At 35.6% G+C, this 23,747-nt stretch overlaps 3 protein-coding genes and 1 long non-coding RNA gene across 4 annotated transcripts; 1 reads left to right on the plus strand and 3 right to left on the minus strand.

Annotated features, from left to right (window-relative positions):
- Positions 1-486: 486 nt before the first annotated feature.
- On the minus strand, positions 487-1,072 carry LOC138189159 (uncharacterized). The gene is made up of 2 exons (XM_069131309.1): positions 1,057-1,072; positions 487-905 (listed from the first exon to the last, which is right to left on the minus strand). The coding sequence occupies exons 1-2, from the start codon at positions 1,070-1,072 to the stop codon at positions 487-489; spliced, it is 435 nt and encodes a 144-aa protein (XP_068987410.1).
- A 5,501-nt stretch (positions 1,073-6,573) lies between these two features.
- On the minus strand, positions 6,574-7,159 carry LOC138189160 (uncharacterized). The gene is made up of 2 exons (XM_069131310.1): positions 7,144-7,159; positions 6,574-6,992 (listed from the first exon to the last, which is right to left on the minus strand). The coding sequence occupies exons 1-2, from the start codon at positions 7,157-7,159 to the stop codon at positions 6,574-6,576; spliced, it is 435 nt and encodes a 144-aa protein (XP_068987411.1).
- A 5,852-nt stretch (positions 7,160-13,011) lies between these two features.
- On the plus strand, positions 13,012-15,275 carry LOC138188987 (alpha-ketoglutarate-dependent dioxygenase alkB homolog 4-like). The gene is made up of 5 exons (XM_069131123.1): positions 13,012-13,452; positions 13,808-13,933; positions 14,214-14,306; positions 14,422-14,852; positions 15,072-15,275. Exons 1-5 carry the CDS (start codon positions 13,351-13,353, stop codon positions 15,220-15,222), a joined length of 903 nt encoding a protein of 300 aa, XP_068987224.1. The 5' UTR covers positions 13,012-13,350; the 3' UTR covers positions 15,223-15,275.
- Positions 15,276-16,678: 1,403 nt separating this feature from the next.
- On the minus strand, positions 16,679-17,229 carry LOC138188948 (uncharacterized). Its single transcript, XR_011175765.1, has 2 exons — positions 17,103-17,229; positions 16,679-16,933 (listed from the first exon to the last, which is right to left on the minus strand). It is a non-coding gene; the product is annotated as an uncharacterized LOC138188948 (long non-coding RNA).
- Between the last annotated feature and the right edge of the window lie 6,518 nt (positions 17,230-23,747).

A 23,747-nucleotide genomic window follows, 5' to 3' on the forward strand; every position in this document is an offset into this window, starting at 1 on the left:
CGGCGGAGCGGTCCGAGCTCGCCTGGAAGTGGCGTGCCCCCCCCCACACCCCGCCGCCGTCCGCCTACCCTTTCGGGATGGGAATTCCGTTCTCTCTCTCGCTATCCGCCAACTCCTTCCGCAGCGTCACCTGCTCGCAGAATGTGGCGACCTCCTTCCAACTCCTCTCGTTCGCCAGCAGCGTACCAAACACCGCCGGCGGAGAGATGTCTCCCCCTATCTCAGAATCGAGAGCGCTGCGAGGCAACGCCCACGAAGGACAGTGCTCCAGCGTGTGTTGCGTCGAGTCCACGCCCCCGTTGCAATGCTGCCACCGCGCATCGCGCCATCCCCGACGGGCCGCCGTGCAAGACCTCCTGGTTCCCCGACCAGGCGATTTAGCGGCACCGTGGCGCCGAAGCGGCCGACGCGTAAGACCCACCTGACGGCGAAGCGGTCCGAGCTCGCCTGGAAGTGGTGTGCCCCCCCCCCCCCCCCGCCGTCCGCCTATCCTTTCGGGATGGGAATTCCATTCTCTCTCTCGCTATCCGCCACCTCCTTCCGCAGCGTCACCTGCTCGCAGAATGTGGCGATCTCCTTCCAACTCCTCTCGTTCGCCAGCAGCGCACCAAACACCGCCGGCGGAGAGAGGTCTCCCCCTATCTCAGAATCGACGGCGCTGCGAGGCAACGCCCACGCCGGACAGTGCTCCAGCGTGTGTTGCGCCGAGTCCACGCCCGCGTTGCAATGCTGGCAACGCGCTGTCGCCTCTCGTCCTATCCTGTGCAGACACGCACCGAAGCATCCATACCCGGTAAGTACCTGCGTCGCCCTATAGGTCAGGGCGGGCCCGCCGCCGTCCAACCAATCGTCCCAGTTTGGTAGGACGGCCTCGACGACCCTGAGGCCAAGCGAATAGGTAGACACTGTAAATTAATACTTTGAATGATACAAATTAATAGCCGCAATGTTATAAATTAATAAGTTAATTCGTAAAAGTTTAATTCTTCGATCTGCATTGTACACTGGTTGAAACACAACTGACGTCGCACGAGGGTAAATGTGTTCCTTGCATACCTGTTGGTATACACATGGCAATATGCCAACGGTCGATCAAACAGAAACGGTTTGCAGATATCACAAATGTACCTTTTAAATGTCGTAAATAAATGGTATAAATGTTACAAATAAATAGCGTAAATGTTATAAATTAATGATTCAAAGGCCCTGAATTAACAACTCAAACGTTGTAATTCAATGTATTAAATGGTGTAAATTATTATTTTAAATGCTTCAAATCAATAGGTCAAACGTTATAAATTAATATCTTAAATGGTTATAAATTAATGGTAAATTGTAAGAAAAGAATAGGTAGACACTGTAAATTAATACTTTGAAAGATACAAATTAATAGCCGCAATGTTATAAATTAATAAGTTAATTCGTAAAAGTTTAATTCTTCGATCTGCATTGTACACTGGTTGAAACACAACTGACGTCGCACGAGGGTAAATGTGTTCCTTGCATACCTGTTGGTATACACGTGGCAAAATGCCAACGGTCGATCAAACAGAAACGGTTTGCAGATATCACAAATGTACCTTTTAAATGTCGTAAATAAATGGTATAAATGTTACAAATAAATAGCGTAAATGTTATAAATTAATGATTCAAAGGCCCTGAATTAACAACTCAAACGTTGTAATTCAATGTATTAAATGGTGTAAATTATTATTTTAAATGCTTCAAATCAATAGGTCAAACGTTATAAATTAATAGTTTAAATGGTTATAAATTAATGGTAAATTGTAAGAAAAGAATAGGTAGACACTGTAAATTAATACTTTGAGTGATACAAATTAATAGCCGCAATGTTATAAATTAATATGTTAATTCGTAAAAGTTTAATTCTTCGATCTGCATTGTACACTGGTTGAAATACAACTGACGTCGCACGAGGGTAAATGTGTTCCTTGCATACCTGTTGGTATACACGTGGCAAAATGCCAACGGTCGATCAAACACAAACGGTTTGCAGATATCACAAATGTACCTTTTAAATGTCGTAAATAAATGGTATAAATGTTACAAATAAATAGCGTAAATGTTATAAATTAATGATTCAAAGGCCCCGAATTAACAACTCAAACGTTGTAATTCAATGTATCAAATGGTGTAAATTATTATTTTAAATGCTTCAAATCAATAGGTCAAACGTTATAAATTAATAGTTTAAATGGTTATAAATTAATGGTAAATTGTAAGAAAAGAATAGGTAGACACTGTAAATTAATACTTTGAATGATACAAATTAATAGCCGCAATGTTATAAATTAATAAGTTAATTCGTAAAAGTTTAATTCTTCGATCTGCATTGTACACTGGTTGAAACACAACTGACGTCGCACGAGGGTAAATGTGTTCCTTGCATACCTGTTGGTATACACGTGGCAAAATGCCAACGGTCGATCAAACAGAAACGGTTTGCAGATATCACAAATGTACCTTTTAAATGTCGTAAATAAATGGTATAAATGTTACAAATAAATAGCGTAAATGTTATAAATTAATGATTCAAAGGCCCTGAATTAACAACTCAAACGTTGTAATTCAATGTATTAAATGGTGTAAATTATTATTTTAAATGCTTCAAATCAATAGGTCAAACGTTATAAATTAATATCTTAAATGGTTATAAATTAATGGTAAATTGTAAGAAAAGAATAGGTAGACACTGTAAATTAATACTTTGAATGATACAAATTAATAGCCGCAATGATATAAATTAATAAGTTAATTCGTAAAAGTTTAATTCTTCGACCTGCATTGTACACTGGTTGAAACACAACTGACGTCGCACGAGGGTAAATGTGTTCCTTGCATACCTGTTGGTATACACGTGGCAAAATGCCAACGGTCGATCAAACACAAACGGTTTGCAGATATCACAAATGTACCTTTTAAATGTCGTAAATAAATGGTATAAATGTTACAAATAAGTAGCGTAAATGTTATAAATTAATGATTCAAAGGCCCTGAATTAACAACTCAAACGTTGTAATTCAATGTATTAAATGGTGTAAATTATTATTTTAAATGCTTCAAATCAATAGGTCAAACGTTATAAATTAATAGTTTAAATGGTTATAAATTAATGGTAAATTGTAAGAAAAGAATAGGTAGACACTGTAAATTAATACTTTGAAAGATACAAATTAATAGCCGCAATGTTATAAATTAATAAGTTAATTCGTAAAAGTTTAATTCTTCGATCTGCATTGTACATTGGTTGAAACACAACTGACGTCGCACGAGGGTAAATGTGTTCCTTGCATACCTGTTGGTATACACGTGGCAAAATGCCAACGGTCGATCAAACAGAAACGTTTTGCAGATATCACAAATGTACCTTTTAAATGTCGTAAATAAATGGTATAAATGTTACAAATAAATAGCGTAAATGTTATAAATTAATGATTCAAAGGCCCTGAATTAACAACTCAAACGTTGTAATTCTATGTATTAAATGGTGTAAATTATTATTTTAAATGCTTCAAATCAATAGGTCAAACGTTATAAATTAATAGTTTAAATGGTTATAAATTAATGGTAAATTGTAAGAAAAGAATAGGTAGACACTGTAAATTAATACTTTGCATGATACAAATTAATAGCCGCAATGTTATAAATTAATAAGTTAATTCGTAAAAGTTTAATTCTTCGATCTGCATTGTACATTGGTTGAAACACAACTGACGTCGCACGAGGGTAAATGTGTTCCTTGCATACCTGTTGGTATACACGTGGCAAAATGCCAACGGTCGATCAAACACGAACGGTTTGCAGATATCACAAATGTACCTTTTAAATGTCGTAAATAAATGGTATAAATGTTACAAATAAGTAGCGTAAATGTTATAAATTAATGATTCAAAGGCCCTGAATTAACAACTCAAACGTTGTAATTCAATGTATTAAATGGTGTAAATTATTATTTTAAATGCTTCAAATCAATAGGTCAAACGTTATAAATTAAATGTTCGAATGTTGTAAATAAACAGCTTAAAGGAAAATTAATGGCTTAAATGTTGTAAAAATGTCTAAAAAAATGGATTTGGAAATTTGTTTAATTAATTCACATGTTCTATAAAAAAAAGACAAAGAACGAAAAGCCATTTAACCACCTGCGATTTACAAAAACTTTAGTAGACCAGTTAAGAGGAGATATTGGACAACCACGAGATCGAGCTTCGACATCGACTGCTAATTGTGATGAAATTCGGTTAAATGGAAAGCTCCATGTAATTTTAACAAGAACAAAAAAGTATTGTTATGTGTGTTCTTACCGAAACAAAGCAGGAGAAAGACGCGAAACAACTTATTATTACGATACTTGTCCCGACAAGCCAAGGATGCATCATGGCAGACGTTTTATAAATTATCGTAATAAAAAGATACAAAAAAATATTAAAAAATTATACTTTCAAAGATGTAAATATATATGAATTATTAAAATATAATGTCTTTTTAAATTAATTTTTATATAAAATCATATTATATTACCTACAATACACTCGTCACATACGCGCAAAATTGTCTCGAGCTGCTGCTACGACCAACCGAAAAGGCGGTCGAGTACAAAGGGTAGTTTAAAAGTTATAAATTATTGTTCCAAATGTATTAAATTTACCTTTTGCGGACGAGTGTCGGCAAATAGCTGCCCAAGTCTTTTTACCGTTGCGGACGCGTGTCGACATATAGCTGCCTGAATCTGTTCACAGTTCCGGACAGTTATTTAGAAATGGCTGGCGTACTTCTATTTTTCTGAGCGATAATCTTATGCGTATTTGGGCATGGGTATAATAAACTAAACAGTATTATGTTATGAAGATTTTAGATCTTCAAAAAACTTTTTTTTTTTTTTTTTTTTTTTTTTCGTGGAGGAAACCTTCATAGGCGCCCCGCGCCCACCGGGGAGAGAGCGCTGGGTAGTGCCGGATTCGTACCGGCTAAAACCTCCACGGTGGCCGTCCCTGGCGCATTACGGTGAGGACCCTAGAAACGCTCATTAGCATGCCATCCCGAGTCCCCTCCGCGCCGAGTCCACCTCGAGTTATGCAATTATAACTAACGGCGCGATGCGCGGCCACCGCGCATCGCGCCACCTCCGACGGGCCGCCGTGCAAGACCTCCTGGTTCCCCGACCAGGCGATTTAGCGGCACCGTGGCGCCGAAGCGCCCGACGCCTAAGACACACCTGACGGCGGAGCGGTCCGAGCTCGCCTGGAAGTGGCGTGCCCCCCCCCACACCCCGCCGCCGTCCGCCTACCCTTTCGGGATGGGAATTCCGTTCTCTCTCTCGCTATCCGCCAACTCCTTCCGCAGCGTCACCTGCTCGCAGAATGTGGCGACCTCCTTCCAACTCCTCTCGTTCGCCAGCAGCGTACCAAACACCGCCGGCGGAGAGATGTCTCCCCCTATCTCAGAATCGAGAGCGCTGCGAGGCAACGCCCACGAAGGACAGTGCTCCAGCGTGTGCTGCGTCGAGTCCACGCCCCCGTTGCAATGCTGCCACCGCGCATCGCGCCACCTCCGACGGGCCGCCGTGCAAGACCTCCTGGTTCCCCGACCAGGCGATTTAGCGGCACCGTGGCGCCGAAGCGCCCGACGCCTAAGACACACCTGACGGCGGAGCGGTCCGAGCTCGCCTGGAAGTGGCGTGCCCCCCCCCACACCCCGCCGCCGTCCGCCTACCCTTTCGGGATGGGAATTCCGTTCTCTCTCTCGCTATCCGCCAACTCCTTCCGCAGCGTCACCTGCTCGCAGAATGTGGCGACCTCCTTCCAACTCCTCTCGTTCGCCAGCAGCGTACCAAACACCGCCGGCGGAGAGATGTCTCCCCCTATCTCAGAATCGAGAGCGCTGCGAGGCAACGCCCACGAAGGACAGTGCTCCAGCGTGTGCTGCGTCGAGTCCACGCCCCCGTTGCAATGCTGCCACCGCGCATCGCGCCATCCCCGACGGGCCGCCGTGCAAGACCTCCTGGTTCCCCGACCAGGCGATTTAGCGGCACCGTGGCGCCGAAGCGCCCGACGCCTAAGACACACCTGACGGCGGAGCGGTCCGAGCTCGCCTGGAAGTGGCGTGCCCCCCCCCCACACCCCGCCGCCGTCCGCCTACCCTTTCGGGATGGGAATTCCGTTCTCTCTCTCGCTATCCGCCAACTCCTTCCGCAGCGTCACCTGCTCGCAGAATGTGGCGACCTCCTTCCAACTCCTCTCGTTCGCCAGCAGCGTACCAAACACCGCCGGCGGAGAGATGTCTCCCCCTATCTCAAAATCGAGAGCGCTGCGAGGCAACGCCCACGAAGGACAGTGCTCCAGCGTGTGTTGCGTCGAGTCCACGCCCCCGTTGCAATGCTGCCACCGCGCATCGCGCCATCCCCGACGGGCCGCCATGCAAGACCTCCTGGTTCCCCGACCAGGCGATTCAGCGGCACCGTGGCGCCGAAGCGGCCGACGCGTAAGACCCACCTGATGGCGAAGCGGTCCGAGCTCGCCTGGAAGTGGCGTGCCCCCCCCCCCCGCCGTCCGCCTATCCTTTCGGGATGGGAATTCCATTCTCTCTCTCGCTATCCGCCACCTCCTTCCGCAGCGTCACCTGCTCGCAGAATGTGGCGATCTCCTTCCAACTCCTCTCGTTCGCCAGCAGCGCACCAAACACCGCCGGCGGAGAGAGGTCTCCCCCTATCTCAGAATCGACGGCGCTGCGAGGCAACGCCCACGCCGGACAGTGCTCCAGCGTGTGTTGCGCCGAGTCCACGCCCGCGTTGCAATGCTGGCAACGCGCTGTCGCCTCCCGTCCTATCCTGTGCAGACACGCACCGAAGCATCCATACCCGGTAAGTACCTGCGTCGCCCTATAGGTCAGGGCGGGCCCGCCGCCGTCCAACCAATCGTCCCAGTTTGGTAGGACGGCCTCGACGACCCTGAGGCCAAGCGAATAGGTAGACACTGTAAATTAATACTTTGAATGATACAAATTAATAGCCGCAATGTTATAAATTAATAAGTTAATTCGTAAAAGTTTAATTCTTCGATCTGCATTGTACACTGGTTGAAACACAACTGACGTCGCACGAGGGTAAATGTGTTCCTTGCATACCTGTTGGTATACACATGGCAATATGCCAACGGTCGATCAAACAGAAACGGTTTGCAGATATCACAAATGTACCTTTTAAATGTCGTAAATAAATGGTATAAATGTTACAAATAAATAGCGTAAATGTTATAAATTAATGATTCAAAGGCCCTGAATTAACAACTCAAACGTTGTAATTCAATGTATTAAATGGTGTAAATTATTATTTTAAATGCTTCAAATCAATAGGTCAAACGTTATAAATTAATATCTTAAATGGTTATAAATTAATGGTAAATTGTAAGAAAAGAATAGGTAGACACTGTAAATTAATACTTTGAATGATACAAATTAATAGCCGCAATGATATAAATTAATAAGTTAATTCGTAAAAGTTTAATTCTTCGACCTGCATTGTACACTGGTTGAAACACAACTGACGTCGCACGAGGGTAAATGTGTTCCTTGCATACCTGTTGGTATACACGTGGCAAAATGCCAACGGTCGATCAAACACAAACGGTTTGCAGATATCACAAATGTACCTTTTAAATGTCGTAAATAAATGGTATAAATGTTACAAATAAGTAGCGTAAATGTTATAAATTAATGATTCAAAGGCCCTGAATTAACAACTCAAACGTTGTAATTCAATGTATTAAATGGTGTAAATTATTATTTTAAATGCTTCAAATCAATAGGTCAAACGTTATAAATTAATAGTTTAAATGGTTATAAATTAATGGTAAATTGTAAGAAAAGAATAGGTAGACACTGTAAATTAATACTTTGAAAGATACAAATTAATAGCCGCAATGTTATAAATTAATAAGTTAATTCGTAAAAGTTTAATTCTTCGATCTGCATTGTACACTGGTTGAAACACAACTGACGTCGCACGAGGGTAAATGTGTTCCTTGCATACCTGTTGGTATACACGTGGCAAAATGCCAACGGTCGATCAAACAGAAACGGTTTGCAGATATCACAAATGTACCTTTTAAATGTCGTAAATAAATGGTATAAATGTTACAAATAAATAGCGTAAATGTTATAAATTAATGATTCAAAGGCCCTGAATTAACAACTCAAACGTTGTAATTCAATGTATTAAATGGTGTAAATTATTATTTTAAATGCTTCAAATCAATAGGTCAAACGTTATAAATTAATAGTTTAAATGGTTATAAATTAATGGTAAATTGTAAGAAAAGAATAGGTAGACACTGTAAATTAATACTTTGAGTGATACAAATTAATAGCCGCAATGTTATAAATTAATATGTTAATTCGTAAAAGTTTAATTCTTCGATCTGCATTGTACACTGGTTGAAATACAACTGACGTCGCACGAGGGTAAATGTGTTCCTTGCATACCTGTTGGTATACACGTGGCAAAATGCCAACGGTCGATCAAACACAAACGGTTTGCAGATATCACAAATGTACCTTTTAAATGTCGTAAATAAATGGTATAAATGTTACAAATAAATAGCGTAAATGTTATAAATTAATGACTCAAAGGCCCCGAATTAACAACTCAAACGTTGTAATTCAATGTATCAAATGGTGTAAATTATTATTTTAAATGCTTCAAATCAATAGGTCAAACGTTATAAATTAATAGTTTAAATGGTTATAAATTAATGGTAAATTGTAAGAAAAGAATAGGTAGACACTGTAAATTAATACTTTGAATGATACAAATTAATAGCCGCAATGTTATAAATTAATAAGTTAATTCGTAAAAGTTTAATTCTTCGATCTGCATTGTACACTGGTTGAAACACAACTGACGTCGCACGAGGGTAAATGTGTTCCTTGCATACCTGTTGGTATACACGTGGCAAAATGCCAACGGTCGATCAAACAGAAACGGTTTGCAGATATCACAAATGTACCTTTTAAATGTCGTAAATAAATGGTATAAATGTTACAAATAAATAGCGTAAATGTTATAAATTAATGATTCAAAGGCCCTGAATTAACAACTCAAACGTTGTAATTCAATGTATTAAATGGTGTAAATTATTATTTTAAATGCTTCAAATCAATAGGTCAAACGTTATAAATTAATATCTTAAATGGTTATAAATTAATGGTAAATTGTAAGAAAAGAATAGGTAGACACTGTAAATTAATACTTTGAATGATACAAATTAATAGCCGCAATGATATAAATTAATAAGTTAATTCGTAAAAGTTTAATTCTTCGACCTGCATTGTACACTGGTTGAAACACAACTGACGTCGCACGAGGGTAAATGTGTTCCTTGCATACCTGTTGGTATACACGTGGCAAAATGCCAACGGTCGATCAAACACAAACGGTTTGCAGATATCACAAATGTACCTTTTAAATGTCGTAAATAAATGGTATAAATGTTACAAATAAGTAGCGTAAATGTTATAAATTAATGATTCAAAGGCCCTGAATTAACAACTCAAACGTTGTAATTCAATGTATTAAATGGTGTAAATTATTATTTCAAATGCTTCAAATCAATAGGTCAAACGTTATAAATTAATAGTTTAAATGGTTATAAATTAATGGTAAATTGTAAGAAAAGAATAGGTAGACACTGTAAATTAATACTTTGAATGATACAAATTAATAGCCGCAATGTTATAAATTAATAAGTTAATTCGTAAAAGTTTAATTCTTCGATCTGCATTGTACATTGGTTGAAACACAACTGACGTCGCACGAGGGTAAATGTGTTCCTTGCATACCTGTTGGTATACACGTGGCAAAATGCCAACGGTCGATCAAACACAAACGGTTTGCAGATATCACAAATGTACCTTTTAAATGTCGTAAATAAATGGTATAAATGTTACAAATAAATAGCGTAAGTGTTATAAATTAATGATTCAAAGGCCCTGAATTAACAACTCAAACGTTGTAATTCAATGTATTAAATGGTGTAAATTATTATTTCAAATGCTTCAAATCAATAGGTCAAACGTTATAAATTAATAGTTTAAATGGTTATAAATTAATGGTAAATTGTAAGAAAAGAATAGGTAGACACTGTAAATTAATACTTTGAATGATACAAATTAATAGCCGCAATGTTATAAATTAATAAGTTAATTCGTAAAAGTTTAATTCTTCGATCTGCATTGTATACTGGTTGAAACACAACTGACGTCGCACGAGGGTAAATGTGTTCCTTGCATACCTGTTGGTATACACGTGGCAAAATGCCAACGGTCGATCAAACACAAACGGTTTGCAGATATCACAAATGTACCTTTTAAATGTCGTAAATAAATGGTATAAATGTTACAAATAAGTAGCGTAAATGTTATAAATTAATGATTCAAAGGCCCTGAATTAACAACTCAAACGTTGTAATTCAATGTATTAAATGGTGTAAATTATTATTTTAAATGCTTCAAATCAATAGGTCAAACGTTATAAATTAATAGTTTAAATGGTTATAAATTAATGGTAAATTGTAAGAAAAGAATAGGTAGACACTGTAAATTAATACTTTGAATGATACAAATTAATAGCCGCAATGTTATAAATTAATAAGTTAATTCGTAAAAGTTTAATTCTTCGATCTGCATTGTACATTGGTTGAAACACAACTGACGTCGCACGAGGGTAAATGTGTTCCTTGCATACCTGTTGGTATACACGTGGCAAAATGCCAACGGTCGATCAAACACAAACGGTTTGCAGATATCACAAATGTACCTTTTAAATGTCGTAAATAAATGGTATAAATGTTACAAATAAATAGCGTAAGTGTTATAAATTAATGATTCAAAGGCCCTGAATTAACAACTCAAACGTTGTAATTCAATGTATTAAATGGTGTAAATTATTATTTCAAATGCTTCAAATCAATAGGTCAAACGTTATAAATTAAATGTTCGAATGTTGTAAATAAACAGCTTAAAGGAAAATTAATGGCTTAAATGTTGTAAAAATGTCTAAAAAAATGGATTTGGAAATTTGTTTAATTAATTCACATGTTCTATAAAAAAAAGACAAAGAACGAAAAGCCATTTAACCACCTGCGATTTACAAAAACTTTAGTAGACCAGTTAAGAGGAGATATTGGACAACCACGAGATCGAGCTTCGACATCGACTGCTAATTGTGATGAAATTCGGTTAAATGGAAAGCTCCATGTAATTTTAACAAGAACAAAAAAGTATTGTTATGTGTGTTCTTACCGAAACAAAGCAGGAGAAAGACGCGAAACAACTTATTATTACGATACTTGTCCCGACAAGCCAAGGATGCATCATGGCAGACGTTTTATAAATTATCGTAATAAAAAGATACAAAAATATATTAAAAAATTATACTTTCAAAGATGTAAATATATATGAATTATTAAAATATAATGTCTTTTTAAATTAATTTTTATATAAAATCATATTATATTACCTACAATACACTCGTCACATACGCGCAAAATTGTCTCGAGCTGCTGCTACGACCAACCGAAAAGGCGGTCGAGTACAAAGGGTAGTTTAAAAGTTATAAATTATTGTTCCAAATGTATTAAATTTACCTTTTGCGGACGAGTGTCGGCAAATAGCTGCCCAAGTCTTTTTACCGTTGCGGACGCGTGTCGACATATAGCTGCCTGAATCTGTTCACAGTTCCGGACAGTTATTTAGAAATGGCTGGCGTACTTCTATTTTTCTGAGCGATAATCTTATGCGTATTTGGGCATGGGTATAATAAACTAAACAGTATTATGTTATGAAGATTTTAGATCTTCAAAAAACTTATCTTCCGTTTAACGTAAACTTGCGATGCAGGATGATAGTCGAGTCAGAACAAATTTCAATCTTTCAATGGCATTACCAGATGAATCACAAAGCTTTTTATATATTTTTTACAATACCTTATACACGATGCCTAAAAGTTCCAGAAAGAACATGTTCGATAGTAATAATAGTGGTGACGAACATTATTTTGAACCTGACAAGATACGCGGCCCCGTCCGCAAAGGGTTAATAGTTTAAATGTTATAAATTAATGTTCCAAATGTTACAAATTAATAGTTTAAATGTTATAAATTAATATTTTAAATATTGTAAATTAATAGTATATGATTATTTATTCAGAAATATTAGAAATTAGGATTTCCAATGATTTCTATTCTATATGATAAATTTGTTGATAGATGGATCTACTTACAGTGGATTAAACAGGAAACGATGGTTATTTAACGTGAACTTAATGTAGTAATACGATATAACTAAGACAATTAGATTGATAATTAATAACTCACAACTAATAGTTTACAACTCATGACAACTCGGCAACTCTGTCTCGACTCAACTCTCTCAGCTCAACTCTCGACTCGCAACTAACTACCTCCTCACAATTCGACTGTCAATTCACGACTGCCGATTAACTTGCCTTTTTTCCTTAAGCATCCCTTTGTTCTTCTCATACCCCCACCACGTACGTGTTCCGTAACCGTCCGCGATCCTGATCACGTCGCCTTTTTCCGCGTAATCACTAGACTGAAGGACCGACGACACATTGATGGGCCGCTTGGCCCATTGAAGTTTCCCGACCCTTTCGGCCTGTCGGCACTTTGGCTCTCTCGCAAAATTGTTTATAGTTCACCCGATATTTCTTAGACAATCTGACCACGATACTACAATAGTTTATATGTTTCAAATTAATAGTTTAAATGTTAATAAATTAATCCATTGAATTAGTTAATAAATTAATAGTAAATTGTTAGAAAAGAATAGTTTAAATGTTGTAAATTAATAGCTTGAATCTTACAAATTAATAACGCAAATGTTGTAAATTGATAATTTAATTCGAAAAAGTTCAATTCTTCGATGTTCATTGTACGATGGTTGAAACACAAATGACATCGCACGAAAGTCGTGTGTTCCTTGTATACCTGTTGGTATACACTTGGCAATGTGCTAATGTTCTGTCAAAAGAAGATTGTAAAAAGATTATCAGTTGAAAAGTTTATTATAAAGGCATTATTATAAACGAGGAGATTTATAGTCGATAGTAAACTATTCTAGTAATTTCGAATAAAGTTAACACGTATAGAAGACCCAACCAACGTATTACCCTTCTTATGCTATCGCATCGACATTGTCCTTTAGTTCCCTGACTTTCACGTACTATGTGTCTAAAATATGTATACATATGTACATATGAATATAGTTCGAAATAAGTATTTAGCGACTTTTAAGTTCTTTGTTACTTATTAAAGGATGGAAACAGTGCGTTCTTGTGGTTGCAAGGGAATAAGATCTTGTCTTCTCTGCGAAACTGAACATAAGATTGTGAAACCCAATCTTAAGACTCATTTTGAGGTTATGTCCCAAAAGTTTGTCTTTTTTACAAATAAGTTTTCTATTATGTTATATACTTGGACAATTAATTTATTTGGTAGCATTGCTATTTTTAATATTTTTTATGAAAGATTTAAATTATTTATTTATTATTTAATTTATCCGTCAATGAAACAAATGATTTTCTAACGCAAGTATGTAATTTTTAATGTAGGCAGTATGTATTAATGTAGGCAAAGTTACTGTTTTATGTACAAAATATGAAAGGTAACATTGTTATTGAACTAGATAATTTACTTTTTTATTAAATTTATACACATAACATTTAAAATTTGTTTCTATGTCTTATTAACTATTATGGATTATAATATTTTAGAAATGTTCCAGTTATGTATATTGTCCAAACTGTGACAAATCGTGGCCTGGTTGGGATGCTGATCTTTACAAAAATCATCCGTATCATCGAGGAACAGCCATAGAATTTCCTGGTGTATATATAAAGGTATTTACTTACCTGTATCCGATACATCCTTCCATTATTTAATTTCTAATTCATGGTAATATTATTCGTTAATTTTCCCTTTCAAACTAATTTACATTTAAGAATATAACAAGAGATTATCAACCATCAATTATAAAAAAAGAAGTAAGATTTTTTAGTGAAGAGAACTTGATAAAAAGTATTGTTAGAATAATAATTTTATTATTATTATTTATATTTGAGATAATATTCGTAAGAAATTAATATTAACCTATTGTTTTATATTCACTTTTATACAAAGCTAGATTTTCTAAATCCTTGGGAAATTAATTCATTGAAGAACGCGCTTGAAAAAATACCTTGGGAAGTTTCTCAGAGTGGAAGAAGGAAACAGGTATTTCAAACAGTATAATATATAACTACATTTATTATTATAAAATTTTGAGATATCGATAAAGTTTATTAATAGATAAGATAGGAAGATTTAAGACATAATTTAAAAACTCCAGAATTTTGGTCCAAAATGCAACTTCAAGAAAAGAAAGCTTCAGTTGGGTTCCTTTGATGATTTTCCAAAGTCTACTCAATTTGTGCAACAAAAATTTTGCCAAGTACCCATGCTTAATAATTTCCAAACGGTAGAACAATGTACTTTAGAGTATGATCCGCTACGAGGAGCTTCAATAGATCCACATATCGATGACTGCTGGATTTGGGGTGAAAGAATAGTTACTGTGAATGTCATGGGTAACTCAGTTTTAACAATGAGTCCTTACCATGGTCCAGATACAAAATATAATTTAGAAAGCGTTGCAGAGTATTCCACTATACTCGAAGGCTTCGAATTTGATACAAATGATAAAAATGAAAGTAATAAAGATATCGTTGTAAGGCTCCCAATGCCAGAGGGATCGCTTATGATTCTTTATGATAGTGCAAGGCAAGAAATTTTTCTTACAGACATGGCGAATTAGTAGTTAAACATCTATATCGTATTATATTTCTGTAATTGTTTGGTAAATTTAGTTATACAATTATTTTAATTGTCAGGTACAACTTGAGAAAGTATTTTATAACATAGATAAAATAGAATATAATGAATGTGAATTTTATTGCATTATTTACATAATTACTAGATTCTCTTCTATATTTTTTGTAGGTATAAATGGGAACATTGTGTTTTAAGAGAAGATATAACTTCTAAGCGAATTTGTTTGGCTTATCGCGAATTAACTCCTCCATATTTATGCACCTCAACAAATAATGAAATAGTCAAAGAACTCTTAAAGAGAGCTTCGGTCTTTCAATGAAGTGTGACTAAGGTTTGAAAATAATTTATTCCAACAAAGTATGTAATATAAAATTTGTACGAAATATTTGTACGTTTCATTATGTATTATGAAAATATATTAGATCCTTCTATATATATATATATATATATATATATATATATATATATGTCGGAGATGAAAGGACATCGGAGTCCTCCCTTCGGAACCCCGGGAAAATCCCTTAACACCGTAGTCTAGATTCTATCATAGGCGTAATTAAACAATTGTCGTCTTTCGATCCGATTGTATTTGTTCAAGATTTGTGATAATGAGCTTGGGCTCGAGGCGATAGCCAGTCGCCGAACGTAGCCGCGGTCAAGGGATGAACGTTTTGCCTAACAAAGGTATGAAGTAATTCTATAGCTCTCCTTAAAAGAAATATCTCTGGCGACACATGACAGTAAACATTCCAACGGTCTCTGTCCCGTGGCCACACGCAGTTCCTATTCTTCGAGAAAGATGATTGCCAGATGTCGATGTCTCTCCACAGTACGTGATCAGCTAGCCCGAGGGCCGTTATAAACACTAATATCTAGTTACCTAAAGTCCTTCGAACAGATAAACAGTCTTTGTCCCAACTACGGGAAGATAGGGGAGATCTATTTCTTTCAACGAACGGCGTCTCCCACTAGCAACTTTCCCTCGAGGGCGGCTAGCATCTTTTTCTAACCACCGATATGGAGATTGACCAATTAGCAGCAACGCCAATTTCCCTCACCTTCTAAACGAAGGCTATCCTCGACGAATCCAAGAATCTCGTGTCCTTAGACACACCCCATCATAGTTTTCCTCTGCAGCATAATCGCGAAGGAAAGTCATTCTCTCTGGTGAAGTCGTATTAGCGAGTTACGTAACGTCTGCACGCTCGGTGGATATTCCACGTTTTAACAAAGAGTCCGACTTAGATTTTGTGAGCATGTTCATCCACCATCCCGTCGACCGCGGATTCGTTATTGAGCCTAGGATCATTGTCATTAGTTTCTCGAGTATCTAATTACCACGGTTCCTTGCCCAATCCTATAATAATCGTATCTGCACTAGTCAATGTCTTCTCTATTGCTTATCGACAATGCGTAAACCAAACGACGATTCGTTTCACGCCCCTAATCCTTATTACAATGTAAACCCGACATATATATATATATATATATATATATATATATATATATATATATATATATATATATAAGTAAATATAAGCATATATATATACACACATATATATCTACAGCTACAGTTTTATAGAAACGTAATAATAAATGAAATTAGATATCTACTATTAGGTATTTAATTTCTAAAAGAAACTGACGAAAAAAAGTATTAAATTTAGAGCAATATATAAAAATCGATCTTCATTAACAAGAAATGAAGAAGGGAATATGAAAAATAATTTTCATTACAAAATAAAGATATTGACTTTTAGAACTTCAAAAAATTGAAAGATACTATTTTAATATAAATAAAATTATTTCATATTAAGAATGCATAACAAAAGTAGAGAATTCTATGAATTCTTCAAAGGTTCAGAGGACATGTAAACAACAGGAAAAGTGGTAAAGGGATCTGATTTTCCCAATGGTTGGTAACCATTAACTAAACTCTCTCTTAATTCCCATCGACGTCTCTCCCTTTCTGTTTTTTGTCTTCTAATTGCTCGGCCTAGCATACAGGCGAACATTATTCCAGTTAACTAAAAATAAATTAGAATGTATGAAATGCTCAATTAAAACCGAAAAATTACATTTTTATTGATATGCCAACTAATTTAAATTTATTTTAGATTTGTTACAATATCAAACTGTAATAAAGTATATCTTAAATTATATGTCGAATTAGGAATAAACAAAATAAATACTAACCTGAATAAGAGCAATGGCTACAGCTCCAGTACCAATATAAAGGGCACTCCTGTGAATGATAATTGAAAGATGTTTGATACATCCAGTTACATAAATATTTTTATTATCTCTCGGAGGACAAGATAAATAATAGTATAATTCTTGCAAACGATTGCATTGCATTCACGGTATTCGTAAGCATTTGTTTGCTATCGAGAAATATCTCACAATTTTCAACCAAATAATATTTTTCAAACTTGTTCCAATTGCTTAATAATAATTTTTAAGTGTAAAAAAATAGCAGTATTTTCTAAATAAACGTTCGATAGGAAAAAGAAGAAAATTGTCGAAACGACGTTTCGCTTCTTCCTCACCCCCCTCCCACCCTCCCACCCGCCCTTAAACAACCGCCATTTCCACCACTGGACTTTACACGGTTCCTGCCTGATGTTAGTCTCCCTGATGATATTCGCTGGGATGGCGCAGCATCCATGGTACGTCCTCTGTTTCTCCGCTTCGAACGGTGAGTCGCATGCATTTCTGTTCCTCCGGTCACCCAATCATGTCGTAGGATGAAAGGTCCGAATCGGCACGGGTGACTGGTTGTATTACGTAGAATTTTTTGCGAGCATAGTGACCGCGGGTATTTTTTATACCCGTGAGTAGTAACATTCTTTTTTTAAATTTATTAGTTTAGGATAGGTCTTGTTGCACAGCGCGATTATAATAATTAATTCTTTAATAATTAGTTTAAACATATACACTTGAGAATATATTCGTGTTATTTATAAATATGCATGTTAATATTCCGTATGAATATTTGCAAATGGCAAATATCTACACGAATATATCTGTTTGACATAAATATACTTGATCTTAAGCAATGAATTAATCGTGACAATATTAAGTCACGTTCGTTTATTTCACTTTGGCTAGAATTTAAAATATGAGTTAAAATTCATTTTTTCTCGTACAAGAATGTGTGAAATTTTACGTGCAAGAAGACACTTCGCGACAGGCGGATTTTTGAATCAAAGCAATAATTTTGAACACTGCTTCTGCACTTTCGAGTATATGGTTTGATAAAGAGATCGCCTGAGATTATTTCTTTCTTAGTAATATATTTAGAGTCAATTATTGCACTTGATTGAGCCTCGACGATGTATTAGTGTATCGTGCACACTTTCTACTTTGATGATTCATCATAATATTTTATCAATTTTCATAACTTAATTATAAGCATATACCATTATTCAATAATTAATTATTAAATATATAAATCTAATATATTCTTACACGCACAAGTTTGTTTTACTTTCAAATATGAGATCATGTTACAGTAATAAAAATTTTAGAATTTATACATCAATTAATAGCAAAGTAAATAATAATAATAAATTATTTTCTATTAAAGAAATTTCTCTTTTCATGATAGTTTCGCTATTAATTCTCAAAGACCATTGTAAATTGCTTACGATGTTTGAATCATTGAAATATATTTATTAATAATTGTATGAATAATTAAGTAATATACCGTAATGATATTCTTACTAAACAATATTTTGTTTAATAGTAGCAGCTATACTCATGTAATATAAAAGCTTTTCATTAAGAACATAATCATATCCGTAATTGTTACTGAACATTGTTTTAAATATATTCTCTATTTCTCAATTTCATCAATTTCACTGTTTGAATAAGATAAATTTGCGCGCGCTCGTGCCTACGAAACTCGAGCGTTCCTATTGGCGGAATATATTGCGAAGTGAAATTGAGCGTTCCTATTGGCGCAATATATCGTGATGTCATATCGAGCGCTCCTATTGGCTGGAAAGTCGTAGTTTCAACCGGGTGACATACTCGTGAAAGTCGTGCTGCGTAAATTCGTCTCGTCGAGCGTTATCCTGTTTTTGGTACCTTCGTTTCGATTTTATCAACGATTCTGCGCTTCTATCTGGTTAATTCAAATAGTAAGTTCGTATTTAATCGTTTATTGATTGTAATTTTAGTAAAATTATATTGTATCGCGAAATTTTCTTTTACTTTTGTCATTAACTGCGTATTTGGCAATTTGCAGTTACTGATCGTTTTTATTACCGATCTTTGAGGTAGAATTTGGGTTCTATTTTTACTTTATTTCACAATAATTGCTTTATTATTGATTTTTTATACATTTATCCTTAACTGTATTTCTGATAGGGGTTAGTTTAAAATTATCGATAATTCACATTACCGGCTTTTACTATAATTTGTTCTGTTATTGCAAATTATTGGTTTTGTCGTACATTTATTTGAAATTGTTGTTTTTTTTTTGTGTAGATTATTGGCTGGACACATGACTGAAAACACTGAAAGAATACGCATCACAGACGCCACAAGCGATCAACAATCGATAATTCGAACTGAAATAAGATGAACGTCATAGATGATTATTAATAAATCGAATCGTTGATTTTTATGCCGATTTAGCAATGATGGACGTATTATAACAAAGCAGAGGTACGTATACGACTATTTTCTCTTTTTATTGGATCAATAGTAATCGATATTTGCTAAATAATTGCTATACAGCTTACGATTGGCATATAATAACATCATTTTATAAATAGTTGCATAATTTGTTGAAAATATTAAGATGAAACAAAAAGAGGTTAAAGAAATCACATTTGAAACTGTTCACATATAAAAATGTTTCGGGTATATAGATTATCGTTATTAATCGGATATACTATTAATTAATTAATTAATGATTTTATATTAATATATAACAAATTATGCAACACATTTAATTGTTATTAGAAAACAATCTATTTGTATAGTAATTAGATTTTAACACAATTTCAATTTTTATTGTTATTAATATTTCAAGTTTGAATAGAGTTTTATTTTTCATTACCTTAGACTTTTTTAACAATATATTATTTTTATTTATTATATATTATTTTATTATTAACGATATATTATTTTTTAAGAACAAATTATGATATTTCATATGTTTTGTTTTAGTTTCTCATAATTTCTACTTTTTCCTGTGCTTTGGGAAGGACGCAGTGATGCTTCAAAACTAAGCATGTAAGAATCTTTGCATATTGTACTCCAATTAATTTTATTCCTTGTATTTTGCTATAATTATTCACAATAAAAAAACAAGTCTGATTTTATACATTAATATCAGAATTTCAGTTGTTACAGTAATTAAAGTTCATTAACAATTTAGTTTTCCTATTGTTATTAAAGTTTAAGGTTATCATAGAATTTCATATTACGTTATTTAACATTTTTTGCTGAATCATTAAGTTTCAAAATAAATTATTCACGCATGTATTATTTATATATCTATAAGAAGACATATGTTTTGTTAAAGGTTTATCACTCCTTCCTCTTCCTCCTGCTTCCTGGAAAGGACCTAGTGGTGTTTCAAAAGTTAAGAATGTAAGTAATATGTAAATTATTTAATTCTATTGCTATATATTTCAATTTGCTACTCCTAATTTGAATATTGTCATTAAAATTTTAATAGAGATTAATAGACATTAATCCTCCACTGCTTTAAATTTTCCAAATAATTAACGTCATATTATATTATAATATAATATAAGCAAATATAATATAGTATAATATAAGTAATAATATAAAATATAATATAGTATGACTAAATTATAATATTCCATGCATTGTTACAGTTTTTTCCATGATGGAATTGGATTGCGTGACTCCTCCTTGATAACGGTCTTCACGACAACTTTCCCTGGGCTACCATAGCATCGATGACTACGCTCCTCGCATCTTATGGTGAGTCGCATGCATTTTTGTCCCTCCGGTCACTCAATCATGTCGTAGGACGAAAGGTCCGAATCGACACGGGTGACTGGTTGTATTACGTAGAATTTTTTGCGAGCATAGTGACCGCGGGTATTTTTTATACCCGTGAGTAGTAACATTCTGTTTTTAAATTTATTAGTTTAGGATAGGTCTTCTTGCATATCGCGTTTTTGTTTATGTTAATTACATGATATACTGAACAATTTTATATTAACAATATTAATAATACTACTAACTGATATTATAACGATATTATATTAACAATTAGTTTGAATATTTGTGATTGAAGATATACATGTATGTTCATTGTAATCACTTTTAAAGTTGGAGTGTATTAAAGATGTATATCTAGAGAGAGTTGCAATGATTTAATTAAATGTTTCGTAGTGATGAAGTCGGATGCCCTCCGACTTCGTTGCATTAAAAATTGCGATTATTACATATTTAATAATAACGATAATAAGTCATTTTTTTATTTCACCTGGCGCTATTACGATGGATTTAATTGTTTGCCATTCATTTTTTAATTTGAGTATTAATTTAAAATATACATATAAAGATAGTAAAGTTCAGTCCTACCGTACAAATATGCATGGAATTTCATGTGCAAGAAGAAATTTCGCGACAGGCAAATTTTGGAATCAAAGCAGCAAGTTTTGAACATTGTTTTTGTGCTTTCGAAAATGTGCTTTGACGAAGGAATTGCCTGAGGTTGTTTGCAATAATATCTAACTTTGAGTCAGTTATTAAATAAATTTCTTATTCATTGTCAATTTGTCTCTTTTGTAGTGGAATTTCAATAGTTCGTAGAGTCAATTATTTGAATGAATCATTATATTGCATTGATCTTATTTATGCTGTTTTTTTTTTATAAATAAATTCAATATTAGTATTTCGGTAAATTATAAAATTAATAACCTAGACTATACAGTGATAGTAATAGAGATAAAGTTCGAAAATGCAAAATGAAGAAAGATTAGTCCGTTAGATACAAATTAGATGCACTAATACGTTTTTTAGTTAGGATTTTCAGGTTTAACCCCTTCCGTATTCAATGCCAGGATCTCACTCACGTGCTCAGGTGCTACTTGGGTGAGAGAAAGGCAATGAGTACGATGACCATTGATTTTATAATAATTTGTAAGCGACTGACGATGAGTTAGCGTATCGTGCACGACGTACTTTCCACATAGTGTGTGTGGTTAGGGTGTGGAATTGCGTCGTTCAGTATTTATTGCATTTACTACAAATCTAAATAATAAAAAATAAATTCAAACAAATATCATTTCAATCACAACCTGTAAAAACAAAGATTCGTTATTGAATACAGGGAATCAGAGATATTAGTGTCATTAATTTTATTGTTAAATTATAATGAATGGTACCACATTTCGTACTACCTACAATTTCACTCTATGAATTATGAATATTTGCAATTAAAATTGAGATTAACTTTTATCGCGTTTCACGCAATGGTCGCTAGCATTCGTCAGTCGATTTCAGGAAAATGGTACGTACCTTAGAGTGTGCATGTTGTGTGTTAAGCTCGGGTGTCGGAGGCGTCCCGGGACGTCCTCTCTAGTGTAGGACCTTTGCGCCCGAGCGTTTGTGTGAGAACCGTGGAGCGAGTGTGTTGGTGTGCCTGTTTTGCCATTTTTAAATATAGCGCTAGGTAGGATAGGTAGTATACTTTTTGGTATGTCTGTTAATTATAAGTAGGTAGGGCCGGGCAGGTTGGCACAGTCTCAGGTCGGGTAGGCGCGTTTTCGTGTGACCAACCTGTTTCTGGAAATCTAATTTGAAAAATCGACGGTGAAACTGGCACGGGTAGAGCATGCTCTCGTCTCTGGTTTTGCCTATCGATTTTTCGAATTTCGCGGTCGCGGTCGCGAGTGGGTTCGAAACGAACGTATATTGCTCGAGCACGCACATGCGAGTGGGCAACGATCACTGCCGTGATCGTTGGTCAGTCCATGTGCACTTCAATCAGCTTCCGCGGTTTATATTATTATTTCACCTTTATAAGTTTTTCTTTTGTTTGCGATTTAGAAGTCTCGAGCTTAGATTTAAGTTTCAGCGGGCATTGCGCCCGAAGAAAGAAGAGGCTATAAGCCGAAGAGGCCCGGCAAACTGCCACTCAAGAGGGCAACTACTAATGGCTCCCCATCCTCTGGGTCATCCAGAGCATGGGAAGTCATTATTGTTACTACTTTGTCACTATGCTCGCTTTTAGTATTTGTAGTAGTAGTAGTAGTCTTTGCTTTTTTGACCGATGTGTATATCGGTCCATCGTCCCATTGGGCAAATCGCGATTTTTCTTATTAGTGTTGCGATAAATAAATCACGGGTTGTATTAGAGTTGCGAAACAACATCGCGGCTTTTCATTAGTGTAGCGAGAAAATGATTACGGTTTGAATTAGAGTTGCGATAAAATGATAATCGCGTTTGCTTTAGAGTTGCGAATACGCGATATCGCGATTGTCTTTTGCAAATTTTATTATAAATTTTTAGAATTTATCCTATTTTCTATTGCTTAAAATTTGATTATAAAAATGTTAGTTTTGAATTAATATTTAAAGTAGCTTTTTCATATAGCAACTAGTAATTTTCATTAAATTCACTTTAAGAATTAGCGTTGCGATATTGTCCCATCGCGAGTTCTAATAATTTCTCCCTTTAGCGTTGCGCTAATGATTGATCGCGTTTTATTAAGTAGTGTTGCGTTTACAAAATGCCCAAGCCCTCCGACTGCATTTGTCGGACACTGTTCCTGGATCACACGTACAGCTACAAGAGCTGTACAAGTGTGGTCGTTCATCGGCAACCTCCTAAATGGTTGCACT

The sequence above is a fragment of the Bombus flavifrons genome, chromosome 18 (assembly GCF_040668555.2).
Source record: "Bombus flavifrons isolate JBK064 chromosome 18, iyBomFlav1_principal, whole genome shotgun sequence".
Taxonomy (NCBI): domain Eukaryota; kingdom Metazoa; phylum Arthropoda; class Insecta; order Hymenoptera; family Apidae; genus Bombus; species Bombus flavifrons.